At 38.6% G+C, this 14,279-nt stretch overlaps 1 protein-coding gene across 3 annotated transcripts in view; it reads left to right on the top strand.

The window, feature by feature from the left end:
• Positions 1-14,279, top strand: part of EPS15 (epidermal growth factor receptor pathway substrate 15) — a gene marked incomplete at both ends in the record, with an annotated part of 144,465 nt that overhangs the window by 75,135 nt on the left and 55,051 nt on the right. For all 3 annotated transcript variants that reach the window (XM_080690749.1, XM_080690748.1, XM_080690747.1), the window contains one exon: positions 12,473-12,545. In XM_080690749.1, coding sequence (XP_080546875.1) covers positions 12,473-12,545 — 73 coding nt within the window. The remainder of the gene's footprint in view (positions 1-12,472; positions 12,546-14,279) is intronic.

Here is a 14,279-nt window from a genome sequence, read left to right as displayed (position 1 = left end):
AGGATGTGATATATATAACTATAAAATAAGAAAAAATAATTTAAACAGATTTTGTTTCAGTACTTACCAAATTGTTGTTGACAAAATAGACTCTTCTTTGTTGGTTTTGAGATGAAGATACTTAATTTTGGTCTGATGACCCGACTTGGAAACAAATAGCACATAATATGGAATTATGAATTTGTAATGAACATAATATAATATTTAACCCCCTTGATAATTATAGTACATATTTATTTTTAAAATTTGGGAAATGTAGAAAAGCATGTAAAAATGTTTCATAGAATAGTATTTTGTTTTCAGCATTCACAAATCAATGGATATAATGAAAGCTATGCTTGTAACCTGGGAGTGAGTTGGTAAAGAATGCTCTTACTTAGGGGTAGGCTGTGGCTCAGGGGCAGAGTGCTCACTTAGCATGTGCAAGGCCCTGGGTTCGATCCCTAGTACAAAGTGAGACTTTTTTTTTTTTTTTTTTTTTTGGTGGTACTGGGGTTCCTGGAAGCCCTTCTACCTCCAGGATACACTCCCACGGGCTACACTCCCAGACCTATTTTTTCACTTTTTTATGTGGAAACAGGGTCTCTTAAGCCAGCAAGGCTGGCTCCGAACCAGCGCGATCCTCCTGTCTCCACCTCCCAAGCGCGGGGATTACAAGCGTGCGCCACCATGCCTGGCAAAGTGAGACTTTTATATCCATGTATATTATTTTGTATTTATTTCCAAAGTTCCTAGACCCTTAAAAACTGTTCACAGTTTCATTTTCAAGAATTCTTGCTTTGAAAATAAAATGCTGCAGATAGAGAAGTTCTTGATAGAGGAAAAGGCAAAATATACTGAGAAGTGCTTCAGCCACTCTGACAGTGTGGTAGTGGCGAGTTATGCTGAGGCAGGAGTTAATGTTTTATCTTCTGCTAGCTTCTACTTCCTTCCTGTCTCTGTCCTTTCAGCAAGAATATCAGGAAGCAAAAGCCACATCCTGTCAGGCCTGTTCATTATCCTGGCGTTGGGCCAATAAACAGGATAGACGATTTTAATAATAGTTACTGGGGACTGTGCTATGCCTGCTTCATATAAATTTTCCTGTTGAATGCTTTATAACATTCTTGAAGAATAAGAGGTCTTGTCTTGATTTTTCAGACAAGGAAATGTTGGAACAAGTTTGTATTTCCAAGAAGCTTCCTTAATATTTGTCTCAATTCAGAGAGCAGTTTCCTTTGCTCAGAGCACTTTTAATACTGAGGCCCTATTTTATTTTATATTATTTTATTACTTTTGAAACAGAGACTTGCTAAATTGTTCACACTAGTCTGGAACCTGTGATCCTCCAGTCTCAATCTCCACTTACTAGGATTATAAATGTGTACCACTACACCTAACTGACTGTGTGTGTGTGTGTGTGGTGTGTGTGTGTGTGTGTGTGTGTGTGTGTGTGTCTGTGTGTGTGTGTGTGTGTTATTGGGGACTGAATTCAGGCATTCCACCTCCAAGCTAACACCCCCAGCCCTATTTTTTATTCTTTATTTTGAAATAGGGATTTTGAACAAGATTACAAACCTGTGCCACCAAACGCAGCTTGAATTTTTTTTTTTTTTAATGTGGTACTGGGGATTGAACCCAGGGGCATTCTACCTCTGAATTATACCCTGGCCCTAATTTTTATTCTTTATTTTGAAACAGGGTCTCACTAAGTTGCAGAGGGCCTCACTAAGTAGCTGAGGCTGGCCACAAACCTGTGATCCTCCTGTCTCAGCCTCCCAAGTACTGGAATTACAAGTGTGCACAACCACTCCTGGATGATTTTTTTTTTTTTTTTCTGGTGGTACTTGGGGTGGAACCCAGAGACTTTCTACCTCTGGGCTATACTCCCAGACCTATTATTTGGAAACAGGGTCTCACTAAGTTGCTGAGAGCCTCACTAAGTAGCTGAGGCTGGCTTCGAACCTGTGTAATCCTCCTGTCTCGGCTTCCCATGTGCTGGGATTACAAGCATGTGCCGCCATGCCCGGCTTAATTTTTTTTAATCATGTTTTTTGTTTAGTTTGGTTCAGTTTCTATTAGTAACTGGCCAAGGTGGTTGCATCTTCCTGTAATCCCAGTACTTTGGAGTTTGAGACAGGAGGATTGCAGGTTTGAGGCCAGTGCACAGTAACTTAGTGTGGTCATTCCCAACATAAAAAGGGCAAAGGAGGCTATAGCTTAGTGGTAGAAGGCCAGAGGGTTTAATCTCCAGTACCAAAAAGGAAGGAACCATTATATCTAGAAAGAGCATTGCTTATATATCAAATATGTTTTGCTTATATGATTCAATCAGATCTTTTTCTGGCTATGTACAGATCTATGGCACTGACAGCTAGGTTTCATGACTACCTCAGAAGTGGTATTACTGATAATTGAAGCTCTAGATTGTAAAGTGTACTTGTATGAATAAGGTTGCTACCTAATTCATTTCATTTAATGTATGTGTTGCGGTTGAAATGTGTTTGGTGTGTGAGGGGTGAAGTAATTCCCCCACAACCACACAAACAGGAAAACAGAGAAAAACTGCGGATTCTTGTTCTGAGCTAAGTATAAATACACATTAGCCCGAACTCTTGCTAAAGATTTAAAGAAGTTTATTAAAAGATGGAAATACAGAGAACAGAAATACAGCCCCATGCCAAAATGGCATGAGGGGATGACTCAAATGAGTACACCAAAGGGCTTATACACCGGACTTTTTATACCCATGACCTCCATCTTGTTTGCGTGACTCTGACGTAGTGAATGTCCCTGTAAGGTACCTCCCCTTAACCAGGTGTGGCCAGGCGGCTCCTTTCCTGAAGGGCAAGGTCAAACCCTGCCCTATCCTCCCTAGATCACCATGTATATCTCTTTAGAAAGCAGAAATTCTAGCTCTCCTCTATTGACTTGGTAATTATTTTGAGCTAGGTTAATTTACATTGAAATAGCTGCCTGTTTTAGACAGAAATCAAATCCTTGCACAGATCTGCCCCTCACCCATGTCTGCTGCCATTTTAATACAACTATTTTTGAAATATCAATCATCTTCTTTTGAAATATATTAATAATCAGAGCTTTCCCAAATCTTCCTAGGCTGTTCCCAATACTGGTACAGTATGGATTATCACTAAAACCTCTATTAGCAGACTCCCTTTATTTGAAAAGGTCTTTGCTAAAGTCTAAATCTGTGCTGTGCAATATAGTAGCCATTAGTCTTGTGTGGCTGTTGAACATTTAAAATATGGTTAGTCTAAATTAGGATGTGCTATTGTTGTAAAATATAATGGATTTCAGAGACAGTGTAACAAAACAATGTAAGATAGCGCATTAATTGTTTTATGTTTATTACCTATTGGAGATGTAGTATTATGAGACCTGCTCTGGTCTACTTAGTTGTGTTCTCTAAAATTTTATTTTATTTGGTTTAGTATTTTGTGGCTTTGGTAACTTACTAAGTGTCACTTATCTCTTTTGGTAAAGCTTTTATTTTTAAGATATATTTCTGGACATGTTAGCACATGTCCCCTAGTTCCCAGGGATTTGGGGAACTAAAGCAGGAAGACTGCAAGTTTAAGACCATTTTGGAGCCGGGCGTGGTGGCGCACGCTTGTAATCCCAGCATTTGGGAGGCTGAGACCGGAGGATCGCGGTTCGCAGACAGCCTCAGTTACTAAGTGAGGCCCTCTGCAACTCAGTGAGACCCGGTTTCAAAATAAAAAATAAAAAAAACAGGGCAGGGGGTGTAGCTCGGAGGTCGAATGCCCCTGAGTTCCATCCCCAGACCTGCAAAAAAAAAAAAAAAAAAAAAAAGACCATTCTGGGGCAACTTAGTGAGATCCTGTCTTAAATAAAGCTGGAGACATAGTATAGTGGTAGAGTGCCCTGGATTAAAACTACAGTACTGGGGCAAAGGGTAGGAAAACTGGGTTACAATCTGTCTTTGGGAACCAAAAAACGTGTCAGGAAATTTTATCATTAAGGAAAAAAACAGTATTGTGCTTTTATACTAGTAAATAAATAATGGTACTAATAATAATTAATGAAATTTACTTAACACTATCTGCTAGGTACTGTGCTGGAATCTTTCTAGATGTAATCTAAGTTAATTCTGGCTATCATCTCTATTTTATAATTGAGAAAGCTAAGGCTTAGTTTTACATTTAATTCCTTTTTTAAATATACTTTCACTGAAGCCAGGCTTGATGGCGCACACTTGTAATCCCAGCATTTGGGAGGCTGAGAAAAAGGAGAATCGTAGTTTGAGGACAGTCTCAGCCTCTTAGTGAGACCCTTTGCAACTCAGTGAGACCCTGTTTCAAAATAAAGGATAAAAATATAGGCCTGGGGGTATAGCTTGAAGTTAGAATGCCCCTGGGTTCCATCCCCAGTACCACGAAAATAAATAAGTAAGTAAGTAAGTAAATAAATAAATAAATAAATATACTTTCACTGGTACATTGTAATTAAACATATATGTGAATAGCACTTGATGTGATTCCCTCCAGATCCCTTCCCTGCACAAGTTGGTGAGACTGGTAATGCCTTTATATGTGGACAGCATTAATTGAACCTCATCACGTCTCCTTTCCCCCTTCCATCTCCTCCCCAATTCTCTTCCACTATTCTACTAGTCTCTCTCTTCATTTATCTGAAGTCCCTTTTGTTTTCTATGTCTAGCTTTCACATGAGAGAAATATATGACCCTTGACTTTTTGAGACTGGCTGTTCTCACATAATACATTATGTTCAAGTTCTATTTATTTTCTGCAAAATAACATAATTTTGTTCTTTATGAATAAGTAAAATTCCATTGTGGCCAGGCGTGGTGGTACACGCTTGTAATCCCTACACTTGGGAGGCTGAGACAGAAGGATCGCACAGGTTCTAAGACAGTCTCAGCTACTTAGTGAGGCTCTCAGCAACTTAGTGAGACCCTGTTTCCAGATAAGTATAAAATAGGTCTGGGAGTATAGTCCAGAGGTAGAAAAGCCCCTGGGTTCCACCCCCAGTACCAGTCACACACAAAAAAACCCGTTGTGTGTGTATACCACATTTTCTTTATCCATTCATTTGTTGACAAATACCCAGGCTGGTTCCATAATTTGGCTATTGTGAACTGTGTTGCTATAAACATGGGTGTGCATGTATCACTATATTTTTCTGACTATAATTCTTTTAGAAAGATACCATAAAGTGGTGTAGCTGGATCATGTGTTGGCTCTACTCCTAGTCTTTTCGTATACCTCTGTACTTAACTCCATAGTAGTTGTATTATTTACACTACCACCAACAGTATGTGAGAGTTCTTCCTTCCTGCCAATATTTTTTTTTTCTTTTTTAGGTACTGGGGATGGAACCCAGGAGCATTCTACCTCCAAGCAACGCCCCAGCCCTATTTGTTTATTCTTTATTTTGAAACAGGATCTCCCTCAGTTGCAAAGGGCCTCACAAAGTAGCTGAAGCTGTTCGTGAACCTTGATCCTCCCATCTCAGCGTCCCAAATGCTGGGATTATAAGCGTGTCCCACCATGCCTGGCTTGTTTGTATTCTTGATGACTGCCATTCTAACTAGAGTGAGATAGAATCACAGTATAGTTTTGATTGGAATTTCCCTAATTGATAATAATTTTGAACTTTTTTCTTTTGTAATCCTTCTTTTGAGAAGTTCAGTTCAGTTGACCATTTTTCCCTTTTTTTAATTGTTCATTGTGTATTCTAGATATTAGTCCTCTATGAGGAGGAACTGATAATTAGCTCTTTATATTCTTCCTTCCAACTCATCACACCAAGTGTGTGTTCATTTACATTGAATTGAGAACTTCTTAATGGCAAGTCCCTACCCCCACTGTTTTATAAAATGTAATAGTATTCAATATGTATTTGTTGAATCAGTAGGTAGGTCTTCAAGTTGCATAGGGATATATTAGATTCTGTTAATTATTTTTTTCTTTCACTCTTCACACCAGTTCCACATCTGATGTGTAAAATAGTTATCTTAAATGGGGAAACTAGAGCTTATTATTAGTTTGTTACTGTTTAGCTTTTTATTTAGAATCTTCTAGGTACTAGATGTGTTGCAAATAGTATTTAATCTTTTCTATAACTGTTACTTATTTCTGTAACTGTGAGATACAGGTTTTATTATCCCGCTTTTTTGTTGTTGTTGTTTTGTTTTTTGTTTTTTGTTTTGGTGGTACTGGGGTTCCTGGAAGCCCTTCTCCCTCCGGGCTACACTCTCAGACCTATTTTTATATATTTATATATATGCCTGGCTATTATCCCTCTTTTAAGAAAAGAAAACTGAGACTTAAAAATGAAGTGCAGGCCGGGCGTGGCGGCTCACGTTTGTAATCCCCGCATTTGGGAGGCAGACACAGGAGGATCACGCTGGTTCAAAGCCAGCCGGTCTGGCTTAAGAGACCCTGTTTCCAAATAAAAATATAAAAATAGGTCTGGGAGTGTAGCGCGGAGGTAGAAGGGCTTCCAGGAACCCCAGTACCGCCAAAAAAAAAAAAAAAAAAAAAAAGTGCAGCCGGTTGTGGTGGTGCATGTTTATAATCTTGGGAGACTGAGACAGAAGGATGATAAGTTTGAGTTCAGCCTCAGCAATTTAGTGAGACCGTGTTTCAAAATAAAAAATAAGAGCCGGGCGTGGTGGCACATGCTTATAATCCCCGTGCTTGGGAGGCTGAGACAGGAGGATTGCACAGGTTTGAAGCCAGCCTCAGCTACTTAGTGAGGCTCTCAGCAACTTAGTGAGACCCTGTTTCCAAATAAAGTATAAAATAGGCCTGGGAGCGTAGCCCAGAGGTAGAAAAGCCCCTGGGTTCTACCCCCAGTACCACAAATAAATAAATGAATAAAAATAATAAAAATAAAAAATAAAATTAGGTGGGGGTAGAGCTCAGAAGTAGAATGCCCCTGTGTTCAATTCTCAGTACTCCCCACACACAGAAAAAAGAAGTGCTGTACATAATTGGAGTTGCTTTAGGCAAAAGGGAGAATTTGATGGCTATATGTAATTGGAATAATAAAGGTATAGGTGGAAGGTATGTTAGGGTTCTCCATAGAAACAGAAGCAGTAGAATTTATGTATATGATTATCATACAGACAGAAAGAATGGGGGAATTTTTATTTTAAATTTGTTCATATGGTTTTAGGGCCTGGCTTTTTTTTTTTTTTTTTTTTTTTTTTTTTGGTAGTACTGGGGTTCCTGGTAGCCCTTCTACCTCTGGGTTATATTCCCAGACCTATTTTTTATACCTTTTTATTTTGAAACAGGGTCTCTTAAGCCAGCGTGTCTGGCCCGGGGGATTACAAGTGTGCGCCACCATGCCCGGTGGGCCTGGCAATTTTGAAATCTGCATAACAAGCCAGCAGATTGCAAACCCAAGGAAGAGTTGATATTGCAGTTGTGTCTGCAGAGGCAGTCTGGACAGAATTCCCTTTTCCTTCAGGAATCTCAGTCTCTCTCTTTTAAGGTCTTAAACTGATTGAATGAGGTCCATACATCATGGAGGATTCATCCCAGGAAAGACTGCTAACTCTGGGATAAAGAGGGGCCAGCTAGAAGCAGTAGCTATCTCTGTAGTGATTGAAGACCATCTGTGACTGGGCGTGGTGTTGCCTGTGCCTGTCTGTACTTGGGAGGCTGAGACAGGAGGATCGCATCGCAGGTTTCAGGACAGCCTCAGCAAGTAGTGAGCCTCAGCAACCCAGAGAGATACTGTTTCCAAATCAGAAATAAAATCTATAGCTCAAAGGTAGAGTGCCTCTGGGTTCCGTTCCCCATATGACAAAACAAAGAGACAAACAAAACAACAGTCTGTTATGGAGCCAGTATTTTAACCCTGAATTATTTTTTTTCAAGTCACAAGCTTTGAAAACCATATAATGAGTTTCTAATAGTAGAGGTTAGATTATTTTGAAGTGCCAGGTGTGATGGTGCATGCTTGTAATTCCAGCACTTGGGAGGCTGAGACAGGAGGATCTCAGGTTCACAGCCAGCCTCAGCTACTTAGTGAGACCCTGTTTCAAAATAAAGAATAAAAAATTGGCCATGGAGGGGGTAGCTCAGAGGTAGAATGCCCCTGGGTTCAATCCCCAGTATGGCAGATAAAAATATTATTTTAATTATTGAGACATGATTTTAAGGCAGAGATTTTATAACTATATTAATGTTTTGTGATCTTTTATAAGTCATTTATAAATTGAAAACTTCCTCCATTAACTTAAAATTCTTAGTAATATTAATATATAGGCTCAAAGCCTCCTTTTTTCTTGATTACATGATGTGCATTTCACCTTTTGAACCTAAGATTTTAGAGATATTAGTATATATATGTGAAAAAGAAGACAGTCTTTGAAAGATTAAGTGATATAATCAGAGTCAGAAAAACTCTCAACAGAGCCAGATTAGAATCCAGGTCTCTGTTTTTTGTTCATTTCCTTGCTCTCTGTAAGGCCCCAGTGCCTTACTGAAGATGCATAATGGGAATAGCATGCTTTTCTCTGTTTGCTTGTGAAAGAGATTGGTAGTTTAGCTACTTCATAATAAGCATTTCTACAGTTAAATGTGCCCCAAAAGGATTTTTATAAGTAAGACTTAGGATTCTAAAATATGGATTCTGAGTTTACAGTTTTCTAATTTCCAGCACTTTCTAGTGTTCTTTTTTTTTTTTCTGGTTAGAATATAGTGAATGCTTTCAGTAAAAAGACATAACTAGCCGGGCATGGTGGCGCACGCTTGTAATCTCCGCGCTTGGGAGGCTGAGACAGGAGGATTGCGCAGGTTCGAAGCCAGCCTCAGCTACTTAGTGAGGCTCTCAGCAACTTAGTGAGACCCTGTTTCCAAATAAAATATAAAAAATGGGTCTGGGAGTATAGCCCAGAGGTAGAAAGCCTCTGGGTTCCATCCCCAATACCACTAAAAAAAAAAAAAAAAAAGACATAACTATATATCTGGGAAGGACTTTGAAGGTGATTTAATCTTGTCTCTATGATAATACTGGAATTGTATCAAAGTTAAGACAGATGGCTTTCTGTCCCTTTAAACAGAGCTGGGAAAATGGAGGTAAATTGTTTGGACTCAAAGTTTCTCAATCTGACCCATCCTCTACGCAGCTTTTGACTACTTCATGTTAGGTCTGTGTAGTTACCAACCTCAGGCTACTGAAACTAGCCTGGGCCTTGCTCTCTCCTTGATGGGTACTAGGGCCCATGGAGTCAGAACCACAGTCTTTGAAACACCAGGGCGCTCTGTCCCTGGGGCGCTCTGTCCCTGGCTTGCTATAGAGCTTTGTTCTTGTGGATTCCTCAGGATTCCTCTGAGCCTCTTAGAGTACATAGGGCCAGAGAGAAAGTCTAGAGGATAATTAGGTTCATTTATTTTTCTGGAAATTTCTAAGGAGGAGAAAATAACTTTATAACATCCAAAATAAGTGGTAGTAGCTAGGCATGGTGTTTCACACTTGTAATTGCAGTACTTGGGAGGATTGTAGGTTCATGGCCAGCCTCAGCTACTTTGTGAAGTCCTCCACAACTTAGTGAGACCCTGATTCAAAAATAAAGAATAAAAAGTAGGGCTGAAGGCATAGCTCGAGGGTAGAATGCCCCCGGGTTCAGTCCCTAGTACCACACACAAAAAAGTGGTAGTTTGAGTAAAATACTCACACACCTGTTAAACAGAATGTATTGGTTATGCATACATCACCTTTATAAAGATATACACATTGTTCAAAAGGGAGGAGAATGTAAGAAATATAGCCAAGCATCTTTCCTGCACCTTAATGTATGATAACTTGGCGAAAATGAGTTGTAGAGTTGTGATCCACTGCAAGATGACAGAGAAACAATTTGGCATCCTTGAAATTTTAAATCAGTGAGGAAAATTGCTTAATTTTCAGTCTAGTTTCTAGGGCAAGTTTTCAGTAATTTTTTTCAATAGAGAGTGATATACCTGAACATTTAATTAAGCTTTCTGTTTATCAATGTATATTACAGTACTTGCTTTGGATTATAAAGGGAATTATGAGAACATAATTTTTTTTTTTTTTTTTTTTTTTTTTGGTGGTACTGGGGTTCCTGGAAGCCCTTCTTCCTCCGGGCTACACTCCCAGACCTATTTTATATTTTTGAAACAGGGTCTCTTACGCCAGCGCGGCTGGCTTCGAACCTGTGTGATCCTCCTGTCTCTGCCTCCCAAGCGCGGGGATTACAAGCGTGCGCCACCACGCCCGGCGCGAACATAATTTGACTAAATAGGGACCAAAAATTTAACTGATTGCTGTACTAAGATCGAATGCCTAAAATTTCCCATATTCTATTTATTTGGGAATGTTTTTCAGGGTGTTTTGGAGTTACCACTACTGTTGCTCTCACCTCCAATACACCATAAATTATGAAGAGAAATTTACATTCTTCATGCTTACTCCATTTTATGCAAATATAGACAGTGTTTGCTGGTTTGAGCTGAGTGTCCTTTGTGATCTGTTTGTCTTTTTCAAACATTCTCCTTTTGCTCTGCCAATCTTCTGTCTTAACTACTTGAAGTCAGCTCACTGCCTTCTTGCAGCCCTATTTTCCTGCATGTATGCTGATCCTCTGAGCAGATACTGTCAGCAGGAGTTAGCAGCAGAGCAGAATTAAGCAGAAACTGTCAGTAGTGGGAGTTAGCAGCAAAGCAGAAAGAATTGGAAGGTGTACATCCACATCAGTGTCTATGTGCCGATCTATGGTACTGTGTAGTGTTTTCTACTTTTGTTACTATCTACTGTCTGAAATGGAGCTGAAGTTATACCGACCTTGTGTGGAGTGCCTCTCAGGAGGGGTGGGGGAAGGGGCTAGATTTTCATGTGACTTATCTCTGACACACTGCAGCAGGACTGAAAACACTCATCTGTTCACATAAGGAGGAAAGAAAATTTTCCAGAATTGAGCTTGCAGAATTTGTGTGGTATTTTCAGATTTTGTTCCCCCTCTGTTTTTCTAGTTTTCGGTTTTACCTAATTTGATAAGGTTTGGAGGCAAGCGGGGGATGGCCTTTGCATAATATGTAGATTGAGGGATGGAAGGAACTGGCTGCAGCAATGATTCGCATGGTAAGGGACTGTTTAAAATCTCCACGACATCGCGACCCACATTGCGACCCATCTGACAAACGGTTAGTGAGCTCCTTAGCCATCTCCAGTCTCTAAAAGTAACAATATGCAAATAGCTTTATTCGTGTGTTTTTTTTTTCCATACAAATTTTAAGATCATTGTGCCTACATATCCAAAACAGTTGTTTTTGGTCTACATTTAAAATCTCACCTCGAAAAGGTGATAAATATAAGTGAAGCATGCAGTTTGTCCCCTCGGTATCTCCTTTGATATATTTCTAAATTTTCTTTATGTTGAAAGCTAAATGGAGCCTGAGCTTACATTTGGATTGTGCCTGGAAGGGAAAGTGAAATACAGTAATGAGGCTCTGAACAGAAATTGTGCAGTTCTAAGTCTGGATGACTTCTTAAATCTCATCCTTCCCTCTCCATGTTGCCTTTTATCTTCCCTACCCCCACTCAAAAATGTATTGCTGCAGAATTCTATGGTCTTTTTCTCACATTTTGTAGAAAAGAAAGGGATGGGAGCAGTAACAGTTGGTGTATGTGGGGGATAAACATGGGTATTTAACATTTGTTACATCAAAGAAATAGCTTTATTTTGTAATTTTGAATCTCAGGTTGCTTTAGACTTACAGGAACACAGCTTTGATCAAAATGTGTAAGAATTTAGGTAGTGAAATTTCAAAGCCCATTATGTTTGATTTGAAGAGTTGAAGGGAGAAATGCTTTGATTTTTTAAAAATGTAGTATATGTTGTTTTATATATTTATCAATTGGATTTGATAGATGTTCCCAAAATAGCCTGTTTGAGTAGATATATTTTTGATAGAGCAAATTACCTGAGATTAACAATCTTTTTCATTTTCTCTATGTTGTTGCATTCTAAAATTGATGTATACCAATGACTTAAGGGGAAATTAACACTTCAACCAGTGGCTCTTTCCTTAATATTGTTCACTGTTTTCTATTAGCCATTTTCATTTAATTCGACAGTGACACTTAAGGGTTAAGCTTATAGAGCTGATGCAACCCCTCCTTTTCTTCACCTAAGTGTTCATTGGACAGTATTTCCATAGCAACAGTGAGATCAGTGAAGCCTGAGTGTTTCATTGATTATTTGTCTCTTCCTTTTTTAATCTATTCTCTTTTCACCACATTTTAGTGAGGAAGCAATTTTTTGTAAACAGAGCTTATATTGATTTCTTTCCCATAAATAATTAAAAGAGGGTAGAAAATCTGCCCTTCACTTAAAAATTGAATGTTTCACTATGTATTTAAAAAGCGATTCCGGATTAGGAGGATGGATAACCATACCAGCTGTAGCTGATGTTCTCAAATATTCTTGCATTGTTTGCTGGTCTTCTAGGGAAAAGAATAATGTGGAACAGGACCTTAAGGAGAAAGAAGACACTATTAAACAGAGGACAAGTGAGGTTCAGGTAAGTGAATTGTAAAATCCATTATCTCATTTCTGACTTAGGAATATTCATTTTAAATGTATTGGGTCATTTACTATTTGATGACTATGCTATTAGGTGTAGGGAATACATCTATCTTTTGTAAAATGATTGATCTTGCTTTGAATTTTGGCCTTCAATGATTGTACTGCAAATGAGAAAGCAGTATTTTTCAGCATAGATTTCTAGTTTTAAGAGTGTTTTTAAATGGTATTTACCTATATTATACCATTAAGGGTAACTTTGAATGACTTTGTGAATACTATTATACCAGTAAAATTAAATAAATATGTGAGATCATCGTTATTATCATGAAAAACCAAATTGCTTTTTTATACATGTGAGATTCTTTAGCTAGAAGCCCTAGTATTTTCAAAGACTGTTTTTCATACTTCTGCTAGAATGGAAAATGATATAGAATCATTTAAAAATAACATTTTATGAGTTGCTTAGTAGCTGTGGTATTTTAACTTTGGTATGAAGAAATTTAATTTATTTTCACCAACTGCTCTGTTAAATTATTTCATTTTATAAATAGAAAAGGTAAAAAATCTTTTTCTAATGAAATGATGCAAAAGAGTGTTTCAAATACTAAAAACATAAGAAATTGAGCAGTGTCTCGTTTAGAGCAATAAGCAGTTCGTGTGGCCATGTTAGGGGTGCAGTTTCCTGAATGCTGCACTGGTACAAACAGGAGGTTAGATGTAGAAGCACCAGTAGCAGCTGCCAATAAGAGCTCATGGATGGACATTTCTTAGTGTGTTGCTTGTTTGTTAGATTTCCCTGCCTGGTATTAAACAGGTGACAGTGCTAAATTGTTGGAGTCATTATTTTGTTTTGATGTAGTAGAGATTGTCTGTTAGGTGGAGTATGCTAGGGCAAAGAAAATGATTTACTGAAGGATTGGGGAATAAACCAGAGAATCTTCTGGGTAGTTGATTCTCTGATTGCATTTATTATCTTTACTGGAATTTTCCTAAATGTGATGCAAGTCAAGAGATCATCACCAATATATTTCTCTTTCTGGTAGTAAAATTAGGTATAGAAAGGCAGGTTACTTGAATTGGATCATCATCATCATTATTATTATTTCTGTGGCACTAGAGATTGAACCCAGAGGCATTCTACCTCTGAGCTAAACTCCCAACCTGATTTTATTTCTTATTTGGAAACAGAGTCTCACTAAGTTGCAGAAGGCCTTGCTAAGTTGTCAAGGCTGGCTTCGAGCCTGCGATCTTCCTGTCTCAGCCTCCCAAGTATTGGGATAACAAGTGTACGCCACCATGCCCGGCTGTAATTGCATTATTTTATGCTGTTTTAAAGCCTCTTAAGAAATGCTAGAGCCTTTGATATTAAGCAGTTATTCCTGAAAATAGCTTGAGAATGGGAGACAAAATGTACAAAAATTTTCTCAATCTGAAGAAATAGATATAGTCACTGATATAATCTTGAATAGCTTCTGAAGTTGGTTAGTTACTGTTTTAAAGTATATAGGTTCTTGGGATAGATAATGTTTTGTTAACTTGAGTACATATACCTGTTAGTTTTTCCCTACTGTATATTTTGAGGATGGGGATTTAAATAGCCAGTCTAAGCTGGGCGTGGTGGCGCACACTTGTAATCCCCGCGCTTGGGAGGCTGAGACAGGAGGATCACACAGGTTCCAAGCCAGCCTCAGTTACTTAGTGAGGCTGTCAGCAACTTAGTGAGACCCTG

This window comes from Muscardinus avellanarius (genome assembly GCF_963383645.1).
Source record: "Muscardinus avellanarius genome assembly, chromosome: 3".
NCBI lineage: Eukaryota > Metazoa > Chordata > Mammalia > Rodentia > Gliridae > Muscardinus > Muscardinus avellanarius.
Note: the sequence above shows the minus strand (reverse complement) of the source record. Positions and strands in the feature narration are given on the sequence as shown.